This window comes from Branchiostoma floridae, chromosome 10, assembly GCF_000003815.2.
Source record: "Branchiostoma floridae strain S238N-H82 chromosome 10, Bfl_VNyyK, whole genome shotgun sequence".
NCBI classification, from domain to species: Eukaryota; Metazoa; Chordata; class Leptocardii; order Amphioxiformes; family Branchiostomatidae; genus Branchiostoma; species Branchiostoma floridae.
This window is the reverse complement of record NC_049988.1, coordinates 13,986,040-14,010,459: the sequence shown is the minus strand read 5'-3', so window position 1 is coordinate 14,010,459 and position 24,420 is coordinate 13,986,040. Positions and strand designations below refer to the sequence as shown.

The following is a 24,420-nucleotide window of genomic DNA, read 5'->3' as shown; positions in this document are numbered from 1 at the left end:
TACTCTCTAGCAGAGGTTGAGTCACAAGATATAGTAGTAGTCGGAAAAATTACACGGGCGCTCGTCTAAGAGCTCCTCACTCAAACTCTGCTTGGAGAGTACCATTTCACATGGTTAGAACTTAGAACCCCGTTGCATTATTACTTTCCCTCAGTCCGTTGAGTGGTTGTTTTGACAAAGTTTGACTACTTGAAAGTTGATATTTTTGTGTACTTGTTTACTAACAGGAGTTTATACTGGAGAGTCCTCAATGTTGTTTGCACAAGGGTGGAACCACAGCTGTGAGAGGCAGTCTCATGTGGATTATTTGGTGAGTGTGATCACGACATTTGAATATCTCCATATTGTTAACCATTCAACTGCCAAGCCCTAATATATCTGGAATACAAATATATGACGTGTGCCGCATCCAGGTACTAGTATAACCGGAATAGGGCTCGTGTAGCACATGAAACCCAGAAGTAAGGGGGAAGGCGACCTTGTTCAAGGGTTTCGTTTTGGACGTCAGCAGTCAAACCCTGGCACTGAGAGCATTTTACATGTATAGGGCTGAACCTCTGGCAGTTTTGAAAATTCTGAAAAAATAAACCATCTCAATCCTCATTCAGAAACTTCCTGTAAAATGATAATCATTATCTTCCAGCATTAATCTAAGTTAAATACAATCCTATGATTACTCAATGTGATATTGGTGTATTTTAAAAATCAATGCAAGTAGATTGTTGTTCATAATCTGTTGACATATTTGTTTTTGCCATTCTGCAGTGCATTAACATTCCTGTTGGTGAATGGATGGAGATGAGACCTGTTCATCATGATCATCTTGCCAGATTGAATATGAAGAATTCGCAATGCAATACTGAGGACAACATGGTCCATATAGTGTTACTAGTCAGAATATAAGGCCGAAAGGTTTGGGGAACAATGTGCTGGGAATGCATGCCATACTATTTCATCTCATGCTTAAAACTAACCTGAAGAATTGTTGATATGAAGACAATTAATCTTTAAAAAGTTCTGCAAAGAATTTTGCCAAATAAAATTAAATGTTTCCAGTAATAGGCTGATCCTTTCTTTGTACAGTGTTAAGTTTAAAGCCTTATTTTTACAACTTGTTGAAAACCCATCTTGAATAGTCCCTTCAGAAAGCAAGTTTCAAGACTCTATAGTATATGTATCCTGTATCTGTATACATATCGCCGGTATAACCGCCCTTTGGCATAACACCTAGCCTGGTGGTACCCAAACATATTATAGCTCCACAGAGGGCAAAAGAGACTCGGAAGCTAAAATGGGATTGGATACTAGGCCATAACACCAGCTTCTAGAGAATACGGCACAGCAGCAGCTGGTTACTGCAAATGCAGAAACTTTCGCGGTGGTTTAATGTTTGCGGTTTTCACTGCGAATTTAAAACCACCACGAACATTTTTCCACAATGGCAAGAGACAACAGTGCATGGTGCTACCGCGAAATTAAATCTCCGCAAACTTAAATGCATTTACAGTATATTACACTGAACAACCTGTCATACCTAATCTTTGCAGATACCTGCAAGTGTTATCTAAAGCAACCTAGCCTTAATTAAATTAAGACAAACACACAGCCTTCTCCAGTGACCACAGGGTTTATTTTGTAACATACATCGGAGAGACAAACATGTCTTGTACAATCTGGATTTGTTCACAACAAAAGCAGGACTCTCCTCTAAAGTTGACTCGCTTCTCCGCAGAAGAAGATAAAATCCTTATGCTATCAACTTCTTATTTCATGGGACACAAACTTCAAACGGTGAGAAAAGATATTCTTGAGGTTGCTTATAATTTTCTAAATAGTTGGGGCTAGATTTTACATTTCTTCTGCGATCCTGTCTGCCTTCTCGACGGCCTCCTCGATGGGTCCCACCATGTAAAAGGCGACCTCGGGAAGGTGGTCATATTCACCTGCGGACGAGGGTAACGTTTTAAACCTGTGTTCCAGTTCCAGAATATTCTCAACAAAAGAAAAGCAATACAATCAAAACCATATGCACACATGACTTCATGAAGGACTCAAGTACTACACATATGTACAACTGTAACATGTTACAGTTGAAATGTGACGGCAATAAACACAAACTATGTGGACTCACCATTAATAATTCCCTTGAAGCCCTTGATGGTCTCCTTCAGTGGAACCAGCTTGCCGGCATGGCCTGTGAAAACCTCAGCCACCTGTGGAAAAATACAGTCAACATCACTGATTTAAATTCATTTTCAAAATAAACTTCCTAAATCCTTAATGACAAAGTTGTACATGTGACTTCGACAAGCACGAACAGCACTGGGACCCGAATAACAAACTTTTTTTTCACAAGGAAGAAGTTTTCATATGCCATTGTTTCGATGACCATCTGTAATCTTCAAGGCAAAAATAACAGATGACAGATGGACAATCAAACATTGGCTCTTGAAAAACATGTGTTGTGAAAGAACTGTCCAGTCATGTACTAAACTCAAGATATTATTCACGAAAGCAATGGGACAAACCTGGAAAGGCTGTGACAGGAACTTCTGGATCTTACGGGCACGAGCCACGGTCATCTTGTCCTCTTCTGACAACTCATCCATACCCAGGATAGCGATGATGTCCTGCAGAGACTTGTAGTCCTGGAAAGGAAATAAGAAACTAGTATTAACACTTATTTCTGAGTTCTGTACTTGGATGTAATCTAGTGAAAAACATACACAGACAAAAGGCTGACTAAGTCTGAAAACACACACCTGTAGGGTTTTCTGCACGCTACGAGCAACGGTGTAGTGTTCCTCTCCAACGATGTTGGGGTCCAGGATACGGGATGTGGAATCCAGGGGATCCACAGCGGGGTAGATTCCAAGCTCAGAGATACCACGAGACAGCACAGTGGTGGCGTCCAAATGAGCAAAGGTGGTGGCAGGGGCGGGATCAGTCAAATCATCAGCAGGCACATAGATGGCCTGGAGGTGAGAAGGAAAAGAAGCCATCATGTAAGTAAGAATGCTAGCAATGGTATTGCAGCTATTCTGCTCTTTGTAGTGAAGAAATCATCCTCAAATTAACTTAAAACTATACAACTGAAGCCATCTCTGCACTCATAATGAACACTACTGAATATTCAACATGATGGATGCAATTCATGGTCATCTAGGGACTTGTGACTTTGTTTTGAGGTAAGTACAAGTAAGAAAGGTTTGTTTTAGTGAAAACAATGAGTCCACTGCACCTGTACAGATGTGATGGAGCCCTTCTTGGTGGTGGTGATGCGCTCCTGCATGGTACCCATGTCAGTGGCCAGGGTGGGCTGGTAACCTACAGCAGAGGGGATACGGCCCAGCAAGGCAGACACCTGGAACCAAGTTTGTATAGAAAGTTCAGTACTAGGCACAATTAAGAATATCAGATCCAAAATGCCACTTAAGCATTATCAAAAGAACTTACATCTTAAAGATTCCTCCTAGACAAATTTAAGTCCCTACAGTACAGCCACTTTCACAATAAAAAAATTATTACATATATTACTATAAAATAGCATCAACCACAACTACTGACGGTATCTAAAAGTATGCTTGAGCAGACTTAAGGATTGGCCATAGATAATGAAAATTAGCTTTTATCAATGACTTTTCCCTGACCTCTGAACCAGCTTGTGTGAACCTGAAGATGTTGTCGATGAAGAGCAGCACGTCCTGTCCCTCCTCGTCACGGAAATACTCGGCCACGGTCAGCCCTGTCAGGGCAACACGGGCACGGGCGCCCGGGGGCTCGTTCATCTGGCCGTACACAAGGGCCACCTGCAAAAACAACAACAGACATCCACTTCAATTCCCAGTTTTCCTTTGCCTTTCACAAACGATGCCTTAACGGTCTAATATTGGAAACTGCTCAATTTGCTTTTATGCCAAGGATAGCAAGACCTGGAACACCGTGATTTTTTTAAGTAATAAATTAATATTTCAACCTACTAAAGTTATTAAAAAAAAGAACAGTGCAGGCATATGATTTGTTAAGGGCTGTTTCAAACCTTGGACTTGTCTCCCTTGAGGTCGATGACACCAGACTCGATCATCTCGTGGTACAGATCGTTGCCCTCACGCGTGCGCTCGCCGACACCAGCGAACACGGAGTAGCCACCGTGGGCCTTGGCAACGTTGTTGATGAGTTCCATGATCAATACGGTCTTGCCGACACCAGCACCACCGAACAGACCTGGAAGAGACGCAACAATCAATCAACCATTCCCAGGCATCATAGTTTGATGCATAGTGGCTACAAGACACTGACAGTTGCAACCGAACATACCTCAATAACTCAATCTTCATTGTGTTCGAACTGACTTACTACACAGCTTCTTTAAACGCATGAAGGTTATACAATGTAACAGTGTTAACATCGTGTCCTTAAGTCTACGTACCAATCTTGCCTCCCTTGGCGTAGGGAGCCAGAAGGTCCACCACCTTGATGCCAGTCTCCAGAATCTCCTGCTCTACACTCATCTCTACAAACTCTGGAGCATCAGCATGGATGGCTGCAGTCCTAGAAAAACAAAAAAAGCCAGAGATGGAGTTAACAAGACCAATATATACTATTCACATATGTTATGTACTTCAATGTATGGCGACTAATAGATGGCTACAACCCTCTTTTTACATGCAAAAACATAAATTCCTACACAGAGTAATCTCAACACAGCTTTTCTTTCAGTAGTTGCTGTGAGATACTGTTCTTAACTAGACCTAACCTTGCCCTTTCCATTTACAAGTGACAGAATTATCAGCTGGTTCATAGCGTCACTTCCAAAGGAACAAGAAGAGGAATTGCATACTTCTTGGAGTCGACTGGTCCTCTCTCGTCGATGGGCTCTCCGATGACGTTGATGATTCTGCCGAGCGTCTCCGGGCCGACAGGGATCCTGATGGGAGACCCGACATCTGTGCACACCTGTCCACGGACCAGACCCTCGGTACCGTCCATGGCGATCGTACGCACCGTGTTGTCACCTGTTGGGAAGAGTTGAAATTAGTATCGCTGCCATGTCATGCTTTCCCATAGTCCATACAAATTAGCATTATGTTTTTGCATGTTGAGTGAGTTCCCAGTGCTTTTCTAAGAAACTAAGAGACCTTGTTTTGAACTCTATTTTGTTAATTTTGTACTTTCTACTCAAAAACAGAAGTCTCTATAGAAAGTTGCCATTTTTCTGCAATATTTCCTTATTCTAGTACTAAGATTTCTTTTCAAGAGAATACTTTTAAGTATAATTTCTGTACTCACCCAAATGCTGTGCTACCTCCAGGATCAGCCTAGGTGATCTGTCTGCTACCTCCAGGGCATTGAGGATTGGTGGCAGGGCGCCGTCGAACTGCACGTCCACCACAGCACCGATAACCGCGACAACCTGACCCTTGATGGCATCGACTTTGGCAGCAGCTTCCGCAGCATAGGTGCGTCCTGAAAAAAAACAGGTCAAAATATTGATTTTTATGCCGCATTGTTAGCAAGATGTTTCCTTAGGACTAGACAAATTACAACAACACAAGAATGGAATTGTAGCAATCAATCAAAATGGTTTGGGAGGAGTGACATCTGATGACAGAGCATTTTTATTTTTTCTAACACTGAAGGCACCTCTTAAGGTGACCTTCATACTTCACTAAAAACAAAATGTACTTTTTGCTGGTAGATAACTTAAGTGTTAAAAATACAACTAAAACACAAAACAGACGAAAAATCATGCAGTGTGTCTGCAATTCTCTGCTTTGAGAAATACTGCTTGAGTCTTTTAACTCTTAGAATAAGATAGATTGAACATCGGTGTATTAGTAGTGCCCCCCTCCCCCAACAATGTGACCTTCGATTAGGGTGATGGGGTGGTCAGCCATCGATACTTTATCTAGGTCAATATTTTCAATACTTCATGGACAGTCTTCAAGAGAAAATGTGGACTTAGTGTTGGAGAAACTTAAAGAGGAAATGTATCATTTATTGTCCGGGAAAATTTTGATAATTTCTTTTACAACGACTACGTTCGAATGTATTTTTAACTCGACATGTGGGCAACCTACCGGCACGGCACGAAAACGAGGCTCCACATATGCCTCCACATACGTGCGACTTTTTCCATAAAAAAGCATCATTACACCAATTTTTGTCCAGTAGTTAGAAAATTGCGAACATATAGCACCATAGTGCGGTAGTTACGGATACTTTCATTGCAGAATTAGCCTCTGTGAGTGACTGTAAAACAGGGTGATACCACGACATTGCATGACCGCCATTTTCAGGTGCACTGCCCTTCGTGCAAGGACAAAGAATAAGACCGAATTTAAAAGAAATTTCAGCAAAACAGCACGTGAAACTCTACTCACTTGAGTACGAACATGCTGGTAGTGTTCTCAGGAGCGGTTTGGTGACTATGGACCGCTGAATGGCGGGTCGCACGGCCCGAAGGCCGGCCGTACAGATTCCCCGAGCTGCCGTACGCAACATGGCTGACTGGTGAAGGAGACCGAACTGCACCTTGGGTAAAATCAATGGTTTGGACTACTCGATCAGACCGAGATGGGGGTGTAGCTTTTTATGGGGTATTATAAAAAGTATTCTAATCCATTAATTTTCAGATAAAAACTAATAAAATATACAAATTATATCAATTTTAACGATTTATATTTCTATTATCAACGTGTTGGTGTATTCTGTGCATAAGATATATTTACACTTTGAGAAATTAGAATGGTAGCGGCCAATTCCATGCAGAGATCACAAAGGTCCCGGATGTTGGGCCATTAGGCACTTGTCTTCATTTCCGAGGAGCATGACCCAAATGGATTATCCAATGAATGGCTATTGCCTGCGAGTGGTTTAAAGACTGATGTTTTAGAAGTATCGCTACAGCGGGTAATATTGAAATACTTAAATTGGGCACAAAAAAGGCTTTACTTTGAAACACCGCGAGAGCCACACAGTCATTGCTACAAGAACAAATTCTTCATGAAAGACTATCAAGGTTTTGTTGTCATCGTCACGACGACGCAATCTCCCATTTTCCCCAGGTGTATGTTGTTATATCACAAGCAAACAGGTGGTTATGAGGGAAAAATAAAAGTTAAAAGGCACAACTAAAGTTGCGTGAACGTTTCAATTAACTTCCAATGGCTGAGCAATTAACGAATCCATTAAGCCCTTGTCTTAAGAATAAAATTCGACATTACATTGTAACAGAACATTGCTTGAATGCGTATTAGGTACATGTACTTGTTTCAACTACACCGCTGGACTTTTACCCGCACATAGTCGCCTTTCTAAAGCACCTGAGATCACGTGACTGACGTAAGAAAAATCCCCGCCGTCACTCGTCACCATTTAAAGGTACCCCTTGACATATTTGCCTACGCATTCTCCGAGTCAAAACACAGTGTGTAGTAAGTGCATATTTGCGCCATGAAACGAGGTATTCTACTTGGTTATATGTAAAATGGGACGTCATAGCAGAAGGAAGAGGACTTCAGGAAAGGGCAGTAGGAATCTTGGGGCCACTCGTTCAGGAAAAGGGCGACAGAGGAAACATTTGTCTGCCGTGAAGATACGTCATCGATGCCGGTTGGTCAAGGACAAAGGACAACACCGCAGCGGATCCGCCACTGGTTGGACAAAGAAGAATCGTCTTCTACACATTGCGAGTCAGGTCAAGAAAAGGGATTTTAAATCCCCTGGAGACAATCGAAACTGCGGTAGGTGTGAAACTGAAAGGACTTTTGTCGATCTGTTTGTAGATATTCATACGTGGCAGATTTGTCTAAGGGGATTCCCCATTTTGCATTGCCCTTTATTGCATGTTTATATAACCGGCAACCGTGCTCTCTAAACAGAGCTCTAGAGGTTTATGAGTTGCCCTGATTTCGAACATTCGTCCAATTGATCCCTCAAGTTGGAAACGGTTATGTAGCCCAAACGTCAACAAAAACTTTTTGTCGTAGAACTGTTCCTCCCCTTCCCACCAGAAACTGGCCGTGCTATCCTAACAAAGTAACATTGAAAAACACATTTTTTAACTCACAATCAATTCACATTATAGATATTTGCCGCCTTTACCCCTACGTCGCATCCAACGCCGCCCACAAGTGGAGAGACCTTGCCCGTCAGCTCGGTCTGACAGAGCCCAACATCAGCGCTATCGACGCAAACCAGCGCGGGAATGCTAAGGAAAGCTGCATATAGAGGCTATGGAGACCTGGCGACTGAGTTCAGGACGGAGCGCCACCATCACCGAGCTGAAGAAAGCGCTTGTTGAAGCCGGACTCAAGCTGGTGGCAGACGAGATGGACGGTATGGACGGTCGTTATTTCACACACTAGTACTTCTGTTGCTACAACTATTTCATACGTTTCTGTTGATATATTTGGTTCCTTGTTATATTGCAATCCATACATAGTATGGGATTGCAATATATTGTTTTTCCTTCGTTTCTTCTCCTCCTGTCAAAATCTTCAAGTTGATTCAACTTTTTCATTTTTGGATCAAATGAGCTGAAATTTGGCAGGGTGGTAGAAATAGCAAATACCCCCAGGTGTTTTTTTCACTTTCTTCATAGAGGCCTTAGAATTTATGATATTTAGGGTTTTTGGTCATTTTTAGACCAATTATGTATATTTTGGGACCCTGTGCCCTGGTATTACAACCTAATGGCCTGAAATTTGGTACAGAGGTGCATTGGACATATGACCACAGGACCCCATCAACATTTTTGTCATAGATTACTTAGAAATTAGTTATTTTGGGGTGTTTTGGCCATTTTTGACTAAAAATGTCTATTTTTGGCTCCTATGCCCTTGTATGGAAACCAAATGACCTGCAATTTAGTACATAGGTGCATTGGACATATGACAACAGGACCATATCAACGCTTTCGTTATCGATCATTTCAAAAATGAGTTATTTTGGGTTTTTCGGCCATTTTTGACTAAAAATGTTTATTTTTGGCTCCTATACCATTGTATGAAAACCTAATGACCTGAAATTCGGCATGAAGGTGTGTCTGGCTTGTGCCCACATTACCTCATTTTCACTTTGGGCATACATTACCTTGAATTGTTGAATTTTGGGATTTTTTGCCATTTATGGACTAAAAATGTTAAGTTTTGGCTCCTGTGCTTATGTATGAAAACCAAATGGTCTGAAATTTGGTATGAAGGTGCGTACAGTATGTAGCTACAGGGCTCTATTCACACCTATGGTGTACATCAATCAAAAATTGTGAAATTTTGGATTTTTTGCCATTATTGACCAAAAATGTACATTTTTGCGTCCTGTGTCATGAGAAAGCCAACTGATCTGGAATTTGGTGTTGGAGTAGCTTTAGCACTATAAATGGGAAATGGGCCACATAGACTGGTCCATTTTGCATAGATTGGGGTGTTCTGGAAGAGTCCTTTATTGTATATGAAGATGGATTGCAATATGCTGTATTTGCTCCCAAGCAAATGTCGGCCTTTCTAGTATTACATTTGCATTTGCTAAATGGTTATTATACCTTGACTTTGTTTTTGATAAAAAGGACCCCCTTGGCTTGGGCATCAGAGATCAGAATAGGCACATGTAACGATTTTTTCAGCATTAATATAGCATGAAAGGCTAGCACATGATGGTTACATAACTACGGTGTCTATCTATCCCGATAGACCACATTGATGCGGTGCTTGGAAACCAGTCTCCTCTCCAGATACGGCACCACCATGGGCAGCGACTCACTCTTACTGTCCACATCCAGGAGGGATCCGTACATATGCAGGAACAGGGATGGAACTCACCATCAGAAATACTACAAAGACAAACAGGTTTGCCTAAGCTGAGTGTCTCTACATGTTTCCTGGATTATCATTATTTTATCGTTTCATAATCCGGCTAAGACATACGTCACAATTCCAACCGGGGGCCCGACCGGGCAGCTTTCGGGAACGAAAAATATTATGTAAAAGACACCAAACTGCACAAAACGTAAAGGGAATAGTCGTGGGCATTATTTGTGTATATTTTTACCTATACACAAACAGCCCGGCCGGGCCCCGGTTTGAAAATGTGACGTTAGCTTGAACAGTCTTTACCATTCTTTCCACAGAATTCCCTGCTGCTGACGATACTGCTGTTTCTGTGAGAACCACGCCTATGATGTTTCAGACCATGCCGTGTCAAGGGACATTCGGTAAGCCGAGATTATGCGGCTTCAAATTGAAAGATTTTTAGACTTGCTCATGTTTATGTCACCCAGTGTCAACGTATTCTAGCGATAAAATTCATTAACTAGTATCCACGGGGTTGTTTCCCCCACTTATGTTTCATTAGGTGGGCTAGCTGTGTTTGTAGTCTTTCATTGAAATAGACATCTACTTATTGTATTTTGCAGGAAATAGAAAACGGGATAAGGTTTGCCATGAGATGGTCACACAGCTGGAGAAGCTTGCATGGCAAGGTATATTTACACTTGCTTAACGCTAAAGTAGCGAAAAATGTCTAAACCATCAAATACGTTAGTTTATAGAGTTGTATTATCTTTTTTTTTACCAAGGTCAGGTTAGAATGGTGTATGTGTATCTATTGTAATGACGCATATTGATGATGCAATCATCTTTGCAGGGCACTGGCAAAAGCTGGGCCGCTTTGCTTCGCGCGCATCGAGACGATATAAAGACCAACCGGATGTTGTCATCAGGGTTATATTTGAGGTAAATCATTCTTTCTGAAAATTCTTTAAGGTTCAATGTGAAATTGTGTTGCTGGAATTGCATGATTGAGTGAAAGACAAATACATGATGTGTTTCTCGTCTTAAAGATTACTGTAAATGCAGAAATGTTCGCGTAGCTTTTATGTTCGCGGTTTTCGCGGTGGCTACTTTACGTGCACCGCGAACTTAAAACCACCGCGAACATTTTCCATTTCAGTATGTGACTACAGTCTACGGCGCTACCGCGAACCTAGAACCACCGCGAACACTCCAACCACCGCGAATACTTCATTCCCGCGCTACCGCGAAAGTAAATCCCCGCGAACTAAAGTAATCATTGTCTTACAGAAAGTGCTGGCTTGTAACTTCCGTTACGACGTTGAGGGGGGTTACGCCTGCCTGAAGCAAGCCGAGAATCTGCTGTTCAAGACGGACGACGCTCATCATCACCAGGCGAGGATGCTGGAGGTCAAGGCGGTCCTGCTAAAGAAACAGAAGAAGTACCGGGAAGCTAAGACGGCCATTGACTTGGCACAACAGGTGAGAACTTACTACTCTCCAAGCAGAGGTTAGGCTAGCTCCGGCTGTTTTTTTTTACGTTTATTTTGCGTTTTTAGCGGCCGTGAGACATCAAGAAAACAGTACAAAATAGAAAGCCCGATAAAAAACGCTTAGAAAAAATTAAACCGTCAAAAAAGCTAGAGCCTAACCTCTGCTTGGAGAGTAAGAAACTACGATATTTTGCTACTTTCTTTGGGTGTTTCGCTTGTTTTGTATCCTCTTTGAAGGTGTTTTTACAAGTAAATCATCATGTTTCTTTCAGTTGTAACATGTGTATGGAATTACACATCTTATTTCACTGATCAATAGGCTCTGGTCAGCATGAAGAAAGGGAGAGATCAGGGCAAGATTTGTTTGTTTGTTTGTTTGCTTGTATGTGTATCTATGATTATTTGATTGCAGTAGAGTGACGGATTTCCAAATGCTAGGCACGTCTGTGACACTGACAGATATTAGATCAAAGGTTCCATAAGGTCACGGTATATTTTCTTCGATTTGCTGTTGTGTGAATGTCTGTTACCTTATGATAGTCAGTGAGAAAACGCATAAGACGCAATCAGCGAGAAATTCACAATAATAAAAAAAGAGAAATTCATAAACTGATATTTCATGGAGGAGTGTTTAATATCCTCAATTTCTTCTGTTTAAAAAAAAAATCCAGATGTGTTCATAAGATTATAGAAACTATATAGATCTTGCACAGTAAGATTAAATCACCAATCAGAATGCAAAGTAGATCAAAGAGTTTTGTCATTTATTTTTGGTGCATTGTTATGGGGAATTTCTGTTTTCTATGTGGGTAAAGTTTGACTAACCCCTTCTATTATTGAAGGGTCACAGATTCTAAAGGAACGGATGGGGAGATACCCCTCGTCTAGCCGCGGACGACGATAACGCTATAAGCGATAACCAACAGTCGTCCGCGGCTACCCCTCGTCATGTCAAAATAGAAAAATGAATATTTTGACAATTTTTTTTTTTCGGCCTGGAGCCACACCCAAATTCTTTCGTCACGTCACATCCGTAACGTTAACTTTTGTTTTATATTGACGCTTATGACGTTGACGTTAGTTACGTAACAATAACAAGGGAACGAAATAGAATATAACGTTATAGTTAACGGGTTAACGTTATTAACGCGTTAAAGCACGTTTTATCAAATGTCACATGATAATCATAATGTTATATTCCGCATACTCCAATCCACTATATCCCCGGGGCCCCTGCTAAGGTCATAGGATGGCCTATCGACCTTTTGTAGCGATAGAGCGCGGCCGATATATTGTTACACATATCGTATAACACGCTAGGCACGTAATTTTACATAACCGCGCTGTGCACAGTGCACTATGACCTTTCGCCAGGCATTCTTTATAGGGACAAGATGGCGACTGCGGAGCAAAACATCGTCGAACAAATCCGCGAAGAAGTGTTTTGCAGCATCTGTTTGGAGTTGTTTAGGAGGCCCAAGGCGCTGCCATGTCAGCACACATTCTGTGAGGACTGTTTACTAAACTACGCAGGTGTACGGCAGGTGGTTTGGTGCCCTAACTGTCGTCTGCAGGTCAGGTTGCCCCCTCAGGGCGTCGTGGGCCTGCCGGACAACCATCTCGCCGCGAACGTTTGTCAGAAATTCTCACAGCACACGCCGCAAACGGGCGGTTCAGACGACAACTACTGTGACCAACACCCCGTGGAGGCCTTGAAGTTGTACTGCCAGCAGTGTGGGGTTGCGTGCTGCGCGGAATGTTTGGACGATCAACACGCAGGGCACACCGCAACAACAGTCAGACAAGCCGTGGAACAGAAGAAAACTGCTCTGCGTGCTCTCGTGACAGAGTGCAAAAACACGTTGGATACATGTCACAGCTACTTAAGACAGCTGCCTTACGTCGAACAAACGCTATCTACAGACACCCAGCGTACCCAAGCTGACGTAACAGAGACTTTCGACAACGCCATACAACACATTACCCAAGCCTTGACGGCGGAGAAGGACCGCTTGTTGCGTGACATTGAGAAAAATCAGAGACGCAACAATGACACTCTGAATGCGTACGGTGCACAAGTTCAAAGTCAGGTTACAGAACTGACATCTGCATGTGACGCCGCCGTATGGGCGCTAGGTCAATGTGACAAGCGTTTCCTCAACCACGAAGCTGCAGTGTCAGAAGCGCTGGACAGATACAGAGAGCACGCTTTACCATCTCCCGACCGAGCAGTTTTCCAGGCCCTAGACGTCGATTTTCAGTCTCTGGCTTCAGCTATGAGTCGTATGACGTTGGAGCCAGTTAGTCTTCAGCCAGGTAATGTTTTAAATACAGGACAGGTGCGCTTTGGTGGGAGAGGGTCAGAAAACGGTCAGTTCAGTTGGCCAACCGGAGTCACCGTCTCTAAAGATGGGGTCATCTTCGTGGCAGACTACGATAATGAGAGAATACAGTCGTTCCACTGCCAGGGAAGATACCTCGGCCAGTTCCAGACGCTGGTTCCAGGAAGACCTTCCCGAACGATGAAGCCGCAAGGAGTTGACCTTGATGCTTACGGGAACCTGTGGGTTGTCGGGTACAACGTTACCGAAACGTGCGATCTTCTCGTTCAGTTTTCTCGGACGGGAGAATGTCTGAACAAAATACCTCTCACACACACGGGCTACTTTCGCGGCCTCGCCGTCAACAAGCGAACCAACCAGATCCTAGTCACCGAGACGACGGCTACGAACCAACCATCGGGAGGTACTGGCGTCACATTTCGTGGCGAGATAAAGGTTTTAAAGCCAGATGGGACATTGGTGAGAGTTATAGGAGGATCTCAACAGAAAACCTGGCTGCAGCCGTTCTGGACAAAGAGCGGACCTCAAGAGGACATTAAGTACCCACGATACGTCACCGTAGATTGCCATGGCAACATCATTGTATCGGACACGGTGGATCACTGCATCAAGATCTTCAGCGAGACGGGAGAGTTTCAGTTCAAGTTCGGAGAGGACGGAAAGGGGGACGGACAGCTGAGGTACCCGCGAGGGGTGTGCGTGGACGTCTCCGGGAACATCGTGGTGGCTGACGAGGGAAACCAGCGCGTGGAGGTCTTCAACCGGCACGGTCTCCTGCTGCATCACGTGACGGGCGGGATGAAGAAGCCCAGCGCCGTCGCCATGGCAACGGAAGGACGCCTGGTGATGACGGACGTGGATACGAACATGGTCACTGTCCTCACAACATAGACTCAGGGGAAAGTCATTACAATGAGATACAATCCTGATGTTTACAAAATGAGTATAGCTAGAATGTTACATTACTCATTTTATAAACATCAGCTACGCACCGAGCCACGGCGATTATAGCTGGAGTTATAGTATAACCCCTAACTATGGACTGTCAACAACAGTCGCACCGCGGCTAACACTATGCGAACCACGTATACACTACATTGTATATCCAAGAGACTCAAGCATTTATGCATTGTTTCCCAAGGGCCAGTAGACATTGTGGGAGTTCAATATAAGCCAAAGAAATTAACTTCTCAGTCTATAGAATACTCACTTCTGTAAAACTGATGTATTATGAAGGCATTATTTATCAACCAATTAGTGTTACCCATTTAGGCACCTGTTAGATTATGCAATCTACAATGTATAATCAAAATATGTCCACTATTAGTGGACTGCTACAGGGTACACAGAATAACAATACCCAATAGGTATTGCTTTCTACAACTAGATATAGATATGTATTTTGTGGAGTATTGTTTATTGTGCATTTGTAAAGTTGAAATGCGAAACACTGTATCATGAAAATAAGAATTGATGGAAAAAGAACTTTGATGTTACAAGTGACAAAAGTTTGTATGTGTAGTACTCAGATGTGTAGTACTCAGGTTATTACCTCATAATTTATTACTCCTCAAATGATTTTTTGTGAAATGCAAAAACAAATCAGATCTGAAGTCTGGTCATCACTATAAAGCTCTCTCCTGACCATATTGCCATGCACAACCTATTGTGTTAGATATTTAACTTATAAGTAGGAGTTGTGACTAAACAGTGAACTCTTATCATAATGTGTACTGTAATATGTTGTCATATAATTGCTTTCCAGTATTGGTATTAGTGGAATTCTACACTCTAAATGTTACTCTTGCTACATGTACACATTAAAATGTTTCTTCTCAAGTCATTGTTGACATAGAGGAACCCTGTTTCTTCTGTCCATCAAGCACCTTGAACATTCTTCTACGGTCATAAATTAACTTCAGATGGTTGTGATTAAAATATAACTGCATTATTTCACTTTAAAAAGATACATGAACCAAAGAACAAGAGGTAGCTCAAACATATAAATCCACTCCTTCAATGGTGTTTTTAATGAAAAGAAATAATGTGCTTTGCTATACATAAAATAAATTTTTCATTTAACTTATTTGTTCATTCCTTTACAATAGTGTATGTGAAATATAATATACACAAGAGAGAATAAGTGTGAAACAATGCTAACTAAGGTATTGATTGTAACAGCAGTATTAAGTTTCAGATTTGAGCCAGTCCAATTGTAAACTTTGTTAGATTTACAAGATATATGTTTTGGCTATAAATTAGTATAATTCAATTTTCTGTAACTGAGCACTGAAAAAAACTAACTTGAGTTTGTATTATCTCCAAGACAATACAAGTTACATTGATGGCTTTACAATCAAGTGATCCAAGACATTGAACTTGCCATCTTTAAAAACTGTGGTTCAGGTGTACTTACTTGATAGTTCAGGTGTAACACATGTAAATATGTATTTCAAAACAAAATATGATTGAAAGGAAACCTAAGTTTTACAACATGGAAATATATGTAGGCACACTCACCTTGCAGACATTACCACATGTTACATACTTAACGTAAAACGTTTATTACAAGTATATTGCATAATGACCCCTCAGCTTCAAACCACAAACAAAACAGTACATTCTCTGTCTATGTCTGAATGACTTGCTGATGATTAGATGTGATTAATGAGTTACGTATTGCACACATAAATAGGTGCGATCAACAATGTTTAGCGTGGTGTGTACCACCATATACACACACATGCACACACAGAGACATGCATACATACATACACGCATGCGCATACACACAGACATGCATACAATATACATATACACACACACACATGCGCATACATACAGACACGAACACACAAAGACATGTAGCATTACAAAACATTACAATGAATACAGTCATAATGTTATAGACATAAATGATACATATATTTATCATATTTGATGTACATGTATAGATATATTGAATATATAATATGTGGTTTAGGTGACTGAATCAATCTTCAAGACTCAGGCCCAAATCATTCAAGGATGCAGAATAATCATCCATAAAATCATCTCTGCCTGACTTACTTCACCATCATGCAAACATAGATGGTTTCCACTTGAGGCAGGAGCTCTGTGCCATCGAGGCGTGGCTCCACATGCAGGCTAGTGTTTGGCTGAAACACATCATCACCACTCTCCCAGTCTGGGTAGGTCCAGACAGAAGTAACCCCCACAGGGACCCCTCCCACCTCCTCACACTTCAACTGCACCTTCTTCACTACTTCAGCCAATTCTTCATACTGGGCATACTGCATAAGGCTTCTCTTTTCCTTCACTTCAGGACTGAATGACAGATCAACCAGTTTACCAACTGGGTCACTCCCCTGTCCGGTACTGTAGTAAATACGAACAACCTTCAACCACCCAAACGGAGGCTTTTTAGCGGAAAAGAAACATATTTGAGGGTCACTTGCACAGTAAGTCTTAGCCTCTTTAACAAGTAACAGATCAAAAACGTCAACATTAATCAGGTTAACATCAGGACAAGCCTGTAGCCACTCATGTGCCTTTGCAAAGGTCTCAGACAGAGTTTGGAATGTGGGTAACTTGGAGGAAAAGATGGACACCTTTCCGGCAGCTACTTGCTCAGGGAGGAAGTCTTGTAAGTGGACTTCAAGAGGAGGCGGTGATTCTTCTACTGAGATCAGGTACGCTCGGAGGAACCGCACCAACTTGGTCGGCGTCTGGAAGGAAGATGTAAGGTTGACATTTCTTTAACCTGTACCCTACAGACTTAGGTTGTAATGTTTATAGTAACTTTGCTGAGCACAAACAGCCCCTACTGCTAAAACAGCTTTTGTTCCAATGGGCTTTTGTAGATCTGAGTAGCCTGACGTGATAGCCAGCCCAGGTAGACAGCCCAGCCTTTTCCATAAACCCTACTGCACTTCCTTACGCAGAGACTTATGTGCAACATCAAGATGAATACAATCATAATCTACATGATGTTGTTTCTTATCATGTTTTTCATCTACGACTGATGCAAACACTAAATTTCATCAGTTAAAATAATAAAGACTTACTCTCCAAGCAGAGGATAGACTTTGACTTGTTTTGGACATCTTTTTAGGCATTCTTATCAGCCTTTCTATTTTATCAACAGAAATTTTCTTATTAATCTGTAGACTAGTGGTTCTCATCCATAAAATTTACTTGCCAACTAAGCTGGAGCCTAACCTCTGCTTGGAGATTGAGAATAATGACTGACATATGACTCATTGTATCTAGAAGGTACACATTGAATTTACTAAGTTATGTTGGCGCAACATAGCAATGCATGCTGTACAGTAGTGTTAATTTGTAAGAAGCACAGTAGAGTTTTACATGTCACCATACCTGAATATGCAACACACATTCTTCAGAGTCCATTTCTTTCGATTCTCCTACGCAGAGAGTCCAACGGCAATCCGCCTGTGTTTCTTTCTTGTCCCCTGGGACTACTAGAGTCTGGATGTTCAGCAGTTGTCCTGTTTGCTCTGCTATCAGACCATTCAAGCGGGTCAGGACTTCTTGGAAGGTGTCCACCTGTTAAGGAGAAATCAAGAACTAATGGAGTAAATCAAATAGTCAATGACATAGAAAAATATGGAAATCTGGCGCAAAATAATATTCATTAAGCAAAGCACTTGAAAATGATTCCAACAATGAAACAGTAAAAGTCTACCTTATTTCACCTAATGGACACCCTATAGCTAAAGTATGTCTTTTCCATTGACTGAGCAGACTGAAAACTCTTTTTCATAGCGCACCTCAGTGTAATACGCTATTCAACAAGTATAGAATTCATCAAGAAAGGACAAGTTTAAATAACATTAACTTGATACAGAAAACACTGTCTGCTATTCATGTTGTTATGACATAACATTATTAGTAAGAAAGGTGATTAAAGTGTTACCTTGTCACCATGATCCCTTGGGAGAACATCAATTGAAGTTATCTGAGGAGGGTTGCGAGGATGTTTTTCCTGTTCAGGTTTCTTCTGGTACCAGATTCTGCGACATAAAACATAGATTTGATGTCAGTGGAGTTAGCAAAACTCAACAGGTTTCAGCGAATCCGGCATACGGGGTTGGAATCATGATCAATCACAAGGCAGCCAAACCTGCACGCTATTGCTTGGAAGGAGGGAGGAAGGGAGAAAGAGAGAGGGGGAGAGACACAGAGAGTGAGAGAGGGGGGGGGGGGCAAAGAAATAAAAGCAGGGGTACCATGGGGCCTTTATAGCCATGATCCCCACCACCTAACCCTCCCACTTGTTTTGTAAATGGCCTAGCGGTTGTCGGGTCAGGTAGCGGTCTGCGAGTCTAGCAATTATATGATCATCTATGGAGGAGGAGGGGGGGGGGGGAAGCTTAGTCGCATAGAACTGACGTAACGTTTTTACCACAAATGTTTTCATACCTCAGACCACGAAGTGCAAACCGTGAGACGTCCTTGGGTTTCCCGGCTGGGTATGACATGACCTGTGTGTCCCAGTACTGGTCATGTTGGTGGGACACAGCCACACGGACCGTCTCGCACTTCTGCACCTGCACTTCCGGGTGTTCGGCCAGCCAGACGTTCGCTTGGCGGACGCCGTCGGCGAAGGGAGCGAGCTTGGGCGGGCTGCCGCTGGTGAGAAGGCTCGGTACGAAGTCCTCGCAAAACAACATCGCTACAAGATGGAGGACTCACAAGCCATACGGGCTGACTAACTGTCAGCCCCTGCTGAACAGCTAGACGAAAACATCCTGTCGTTTGACAGACGGTGACGTAATGGTTTCAGTTCCCGTTATAATAAATTATAACGCCCCCACATAACGTTTAACCTTAATACTTAAGGCCACAGCACGTGCATTTTATGGATAACATCCCTGCTTTCACTTTCACTTTATTTGTATTTCCCGGGCAATAAACTCACTTTTCAGTCAAGCCTGTGGTGCTGTGTGCGCTGATGTCATCTGTAAAATTTACTAATCTCAAGCTACATATTTAACATTACTAAGAAGCCGAACAAATGAAATAGAATAGTTTTAGAATCCATGTTTTAGATTAGTCTTAGAAACCATGTGTACTGTATGTCACCTTTTGTATCTATATGCCTGTATTTAGCCGATAGGACATGAATGTGCAATAAAGGCTATTACTATTAAAAAATTTACTTACTTACTCACTGTTTAGCTGCAGTGCAACCGCTTATAAAGAGGAAGCAAAAAAAAAAAAAAAACAACCGCTGCACTGCAGCTAACTCACTGTTGAACATCTCTGGTACAAACATGCTAGGGGTCGTCTAGTCTGTACGTGAAATATGGTATTTTCCAAGTGGTCCAATTTACCCCAGTGATTTATGTAATTAACTTTATACTGCGCAATGATAACGTTCATCGGATTGATACGTTTCAACGCACCAAACCGTCTTTTACCGCGAGTTTCGCTCGTTGATCCTTATCTAGCCTGATTAGATTACGCTTATAGCGGCCTACCCAACATCCGCCGGCCTCCTCTGTGGGGAGGGGCCAGTTACAGGCCTGGACTGCACATTTTGCGTTACAAAGACTTATGCCCACCCGCCCAGACAAGATGTTTTAACATCTTAAAAGTATGACAAGTCTCAGACGCCTCTCCAACTTAGTACAAGTATTCAATTTCCAATCTAACGTCGTTTAGATAACGTCACTTTTAGTTTCGCAGTTACGTCACTTTTAGTTTCGCTATTACGTCACTTCCTTTTTTAGTTTCGCATATAACGTCACTTTTAGTTTCGCGATATGTAAATATGGTAAACCTGTCACTTATGAAGAATCTCTGAGACATTTAAGCGCATGCGTGACAACAAAGGAACAACAACAAACCTTTTCTTCTCCCACGCCTTTCACATTCGCAAACACTGTAACTGTTGTTCTCAGGTGAAACAGATAACATAACGATACTTTAGACTTGACCCTCTTCACTTTGGGCGGTTGTACCTCGCGGAGTCGGACGCATGTTTTGAAGTTCCTGTTGCACGATAGGCCGTCGTTTTCATCTTGATACTTTTATAGTATTAGAGCTCTGTCTATTTTAGAATTATATGAGATGATGGTTTCCGTACTGTGATTTTCAAGAATATGATACTTTGAGGACTAAGAATACAATTCATGATCCTCGCGCACATAATGTTTTCCGTTTTTCCCAAAAAATAGTTTTCAATCATACTGTAAATTGTACAACGTGATTGCAAAATGAGCATATATTGGCCGTAAATTGACAAAAATTTCGGAAAACGCATAAATGTCATGAAATTCAAGGGCAGATTGGATGTGTATCGTTGCGTCTAAGTAATTTTCGTATTGATATATTGTATTAATTTGTTTGTTTTAGTAAATTAATAAAGTCATTTTTTGGGGTAGAAAATGTAGTTTAAAGAACCATTCCGAAAGTTTTTTTGTGTATAGCTGCTAATACTTACCTTTGGACAGAAACTGGGTGATTATAATGATACTATATTTCCTTCTCCTGAAAAAGCATTATTTGTCTATATTATTGATGGATATTTTAGGGTAGTTCTTTCCTTTCTGGCTTATATAAAATCTACGGAATCATTTTCCTAGATTTTTGGCTGTTTTTAGAGTAGACAAGGACATGGCCGATCATCTAACGTTATTTTCGTGTTTCCTGAAAGGTTACTATAGTCCTTTAAAATGGTTTAAAGTTTGTACTATTAATCTTACCTACAGAGGCATGTTCTCCAACCAATTAATCTGACAGCCTAATCACTTAGCTTATTTAGCACCTCATTGAGAAGCAATTATAAGTAATTGACACTTGCACCGGGGCTCAGCTGGTGCTATTGTTATGCGTAGTGTGGTCTGTCAGGTTTGTCTTTCGTCTTTCACCTTACCATACTCCAATGCCCATCCAAAACACGAAATAATGACATGAAAAGACAACTATAAAATTTACAAAAGTTACATTTCGATTAATGAAGGCTCAGGAATTCCTTTTTTTTCTTTAGCAGTCGAAGTACTGTTCATAGCTGGGCACATAACTTATGATCCAAGGTGAACTGAATGATTGAATTCTATGTAGTTAATTTTGGTGATAAAATGAAGACCTAAAATATCAACCTACGTGTGGCTTCTTCACCGATATTGTGCTTCATTCAGTGTCCCGAGGCTGTAGTGAGACCCCAGGAATAGACAAGATCGGCAGCGCATAATGTCAAAAAGACTTTACATAGAATGTAGTATTACTATTAGGAAAATTTGGATATGAGTCAATCGGCAATACACATTGTAACTACAGAGTAGACATTAGTACTAGTAATCAGTTTGAGTTGGTCATGTCCATTGTATGATGCAATACAGAAAACATCTGCACCAATTTGAATTGATAAAGAAGATATAGAGTTAGCAGTTTGAAAAAAAGGTACTTTCAAATTGGTTTTTAAAAAGCTTCAAAATTATCCAACGTAAACGAACGGGCGCCAAAACCTATACGTCTTACTGTCCCCTCCAAGCGCTATGGAAGATACCGACTAGTGGTGGGTACAAAAACTAATTTTTCTTTAAAAGAAACGAACCTGGTAAAATTCATCAGTAGACCGGATATTGGGCCGATTGGAAAATTAACAAATTACATTGTATATCGGCAGGCGTTCACACGTCTGGGAGCTTACCGATCCAATATAATAACAAGAGTGAAGTAGAGTAGAGATTATTGTAAATTCTAACAAATTCCCACTGGTCTCAAGACGATCACTTTCAGTCCGCTCCGAAATTTTCATTCCACATAGAGTAGACATGAACCTGTCAAAGACGACGGCATGTCTATCATGGTCGCAACCACCCGGAGTTGAGGACGCAAGTTTCACATACAATCTGGTCCAGCTTCAGGACAAGTCACATACATGTAAAAATTGATGGCATGGTAAGTAAGATGGTATGTAATTGCTTAACCTGTCTACAATTTTCGATTTTCAATAAAGATTGATAAAACGACCGTTATTCTTTGTTATAACAATATTTATTTATGAAACAAGGCAAGGTCTAAAAGCTATGTAGCACATCAAATAGTAACTGTACATTGATTGCTCTTAATAACGATTAGTACAAAGTTCATTATTTTGACTCACAAAGTAATTTCAACTTGTTTAAACCTTTACAAAGCTAGAATAGAATAAAAAAAGTAGTTTAACACTAAGAAATACACGCACATATCTGTCCCTCGAGTCGTCATATAATGGTAAACACACACGTCGGTCCCTCATAATCCAAAGATACAAATGTACATACTTTTCTATCCCTCGTGATCTAATAAGGCCATGTTGATTTGATTATATGGATGACATCCGCGCGCGCATCAATTTTTGGCCATTTCCAAGTATATATAAAAAAAGTTTTCAACCATTCTATAAATCTTACAAAGCAACTGCAAAATGAGCATGATATGCTGTCGAATGCGAAAAAATATCAGAAAACATCTACTTATGTCATAGCGTGGTAATTTCAATTCCAATGTCATAGAAGAAGACCAAAACATGAAGGATATATTATTCGATATACCATATTCTGTGTTTTCAGTCATTTGTTCAAACTTCCTCCATGATCACTTAGATTTCAACATGAAGGCAACTTTTTTTTTTTACCAAACTTTTTTATTGGCACGCTCGCACCAGTGTTGGGGTTCTCAGAGGATGTCGTTCATGTAATCAAATATACATGGCCTAATAAACATACTCTAGTCCGTCCCTCATGATCTGATGATAAACACACACTTGCACAGTTTCAGCATCAGCATGAGGTCAGCACAGTACACCACAGCTGTTCCAACCGCAAAGGCCTGTAAAACAGCTTTGGGCTTCCCAAATGATGTCATCCATATAATCAAATCAGCATGGCCTAAGAAAGACCACAGAAAATACTCCCTGTCGTCAAAAAATGTGCAAGTATCGCAGTTTCTGGTGAGAATGTGCTTGTCATCCTGCGGGGGTGTAACGCTGACAGTAGTTTGGCTTACTGCCTGATCTCGCCATGCCATGGAAATCAAGGAGTTCCTAAAGCACCATGTAGGTTCGCTGATCTCCTTACCAATTGTTCCAGCTGGCAAACTATTCACCTCAACAGAAATGCCATAAGAAATTTAAAAACATGTTGATGTCGAAATGGATTTGTGTACATCACAATCTTTCTGACATTATAGGAGAATTTGATCGTTAGCCGTGTGGCCGTAACGGTTTCCCTACACTACACTGCCTGGCCTCTTCAGGACACGAAAACAAATTTGGTATACAGGGGAATTCATCTATGAACTCAGTCCACCGCCTGTTTTAGAATAGGCGAGTCTTCCTCTTGCTCAATCTTTACCCTAAACGACTTGTGACAAAGGGAAAATAACAAGCATGTGTTAGTACCAAACACGGTGGCGTCGGAAATGTTATAATAAACAACTGAAATTATACAAGCAAATGGACTGTACCATTTCATATTGGAGTTTTCAAAAATATGTTTTAGAATGTCCAAAGTCGTGATCAAATTATGCTGCAACTTTTTTACATTTTGGGATGAAACTGAAATAAAGTTGCAGAAATGATTAAAAAAACGTTATCATTTTGACACACAGTCAAACCTGTACAACTGACCACCGGTGCATAAGGATTACCTGGCTAATGTGACCACATTTGGTGGCCCCTTAGACAATTTCCACACTGACACAAGAATTAAGAATCCTGTGACCACCTGTCTGCACAAACCGGATTCTGTCGGTTGCCTGAGTGATCACTCTTCTAGGGCA

The 24,420-nt window shown here is 41.3% G+C and overlaps 6 protein-coding genes across 6 annotated transcripts in view; 4 read left to right on the top strand and 2 right to left on the bottom strand.

The window, feature by feature from the left end:
- The window catches only part of LOC118424919, a gene marked incomplete in the record, with an annotated part of 7,329 nt that extends 6,270 nt beyond the window's left edge, over window positions 1–1,059 (top strand). Inside the window, 2 exon segments of the mRNA XM_035833725.1 lie at window positions 228–310; window positions 766–1,059. Of these exon segments, the coding sequence (XP_035689618.1) occupies window positions 228–310; window positions 766–802 (120 nt within the window).
- Window positions 1,060–1,611: 552 nt separating this feature from the next.
- Window positions 1,612–6,570, bottom strand: LOC118424375 (ATP synthase subunit beta, mitochondrial). Its single transcript, XM_035832924.1, has 11 exons — window positions 6,384–6,570; window positions 5,290–5,466; window positions 4,841–5,015; window positions 4,430–4,551; window positions 4,040–4,224; window positions 3,651–3,809; window positions 3,242–3,364; window positions 2,763–2,975; window positions 2,529–2,648; window positions 2,132–2,213; window positions 1,612–1,943 (listed from the first exon to the last, which is right to left on the bottom strand). The coding sequence occupies exons 1-11, from the start codon at window positions 6,502–6,504 to the stop codon at window positions 1,849–1,851; spliced, it is 1,572 nt and encodes a 523-aa protein (XP_035688817.1). The 5' UTR covers window positions 6,505–6,570; the 3' UTR covers window positions 1,612–1,848.
- A 695-nt stretch (window positions 6,571–7,265) lies between these two features.
- LOC118424474 lies at window positions 7,266–10,878 on the top strand. The gene is made up of 6 exons (XM_035833043.1): window positions 7,266–7,745; window positions 8,090–8,340; window positions 9,693–9,848; window positions 10,130–10,213; window positions 10,415–10,480; window positions 10,645–10,878. The coding sequence occupies exons 2-6, from the start codon at window positions 8,238–8,240 to the stop codon at window positions 10,749–10,751; spliced, it is 516 nt and encodes a 171-aa protein (XP_035688936.1). The 5' UTR covers window positions 7,266–7,745; window positions 8,090–8,237; the 3' UTR covers window positions 10,752–10,878.
- Window positions 10,879–12,424: 1,546 nt separating this feature from the next.
- Window positions 12,425–15,469, top strand: LOC118424222 (tripartite motif-containing protein 3-like). Its single transcript, XM_035832763.1, has one exon. It carries the CDS (start codon window positions 12,679–12,681, stop codon window positions 14,515–14,517), a length of 1,839 nt encoding a protein of 612 aa, XP_035688656.1. The 5' UTR covers window positions 12,425–12,678; the 3' UTR covers window positions 14,518–15,469.
- Window positions 15,470–15,629: 160 nt separating this feature from the next.
- LOC118424223 lies at window positions 15,630–19,559 on the bottom strand. The gene is made up of 4 exons (XM_035832764.1): window positions 19,072–19,559; window positions 18,566–18,662; window positions 18,007–18,195; window positions 15,630–17,354 (listed from the first exon to the last, which is right to left on the bottom strand). The coding sequence occupies exons 1-4, from the start codon at window positions 19,320–19,322 to the stop codon at window positions 16,692–16,694; spliced, it is 1,200 nt and encodes a 399-aa protein (XP_035688657.1). The 5' UTR covers window positions 19,323–19,559; the 3' UTR covers window positions 15,630–16,691.
- A 939-nt stretch (window positions 19,560–20,498) lies between these two features.
- LOC118424423 overlaps window positions 20,499–24,420 on the top strand; it is a 30,403-nt gene continuing 26,481 nt past the window's right edge. The window contains exon 1 of the mRNA XM_035832988.1: window positions 20,499–20,656. The gene's annotated coding sequence lies outside the window, so the exon portion shown is untranslated. The remainder of the gene's footprint in view (window positions 20,657–24,420) is intronic.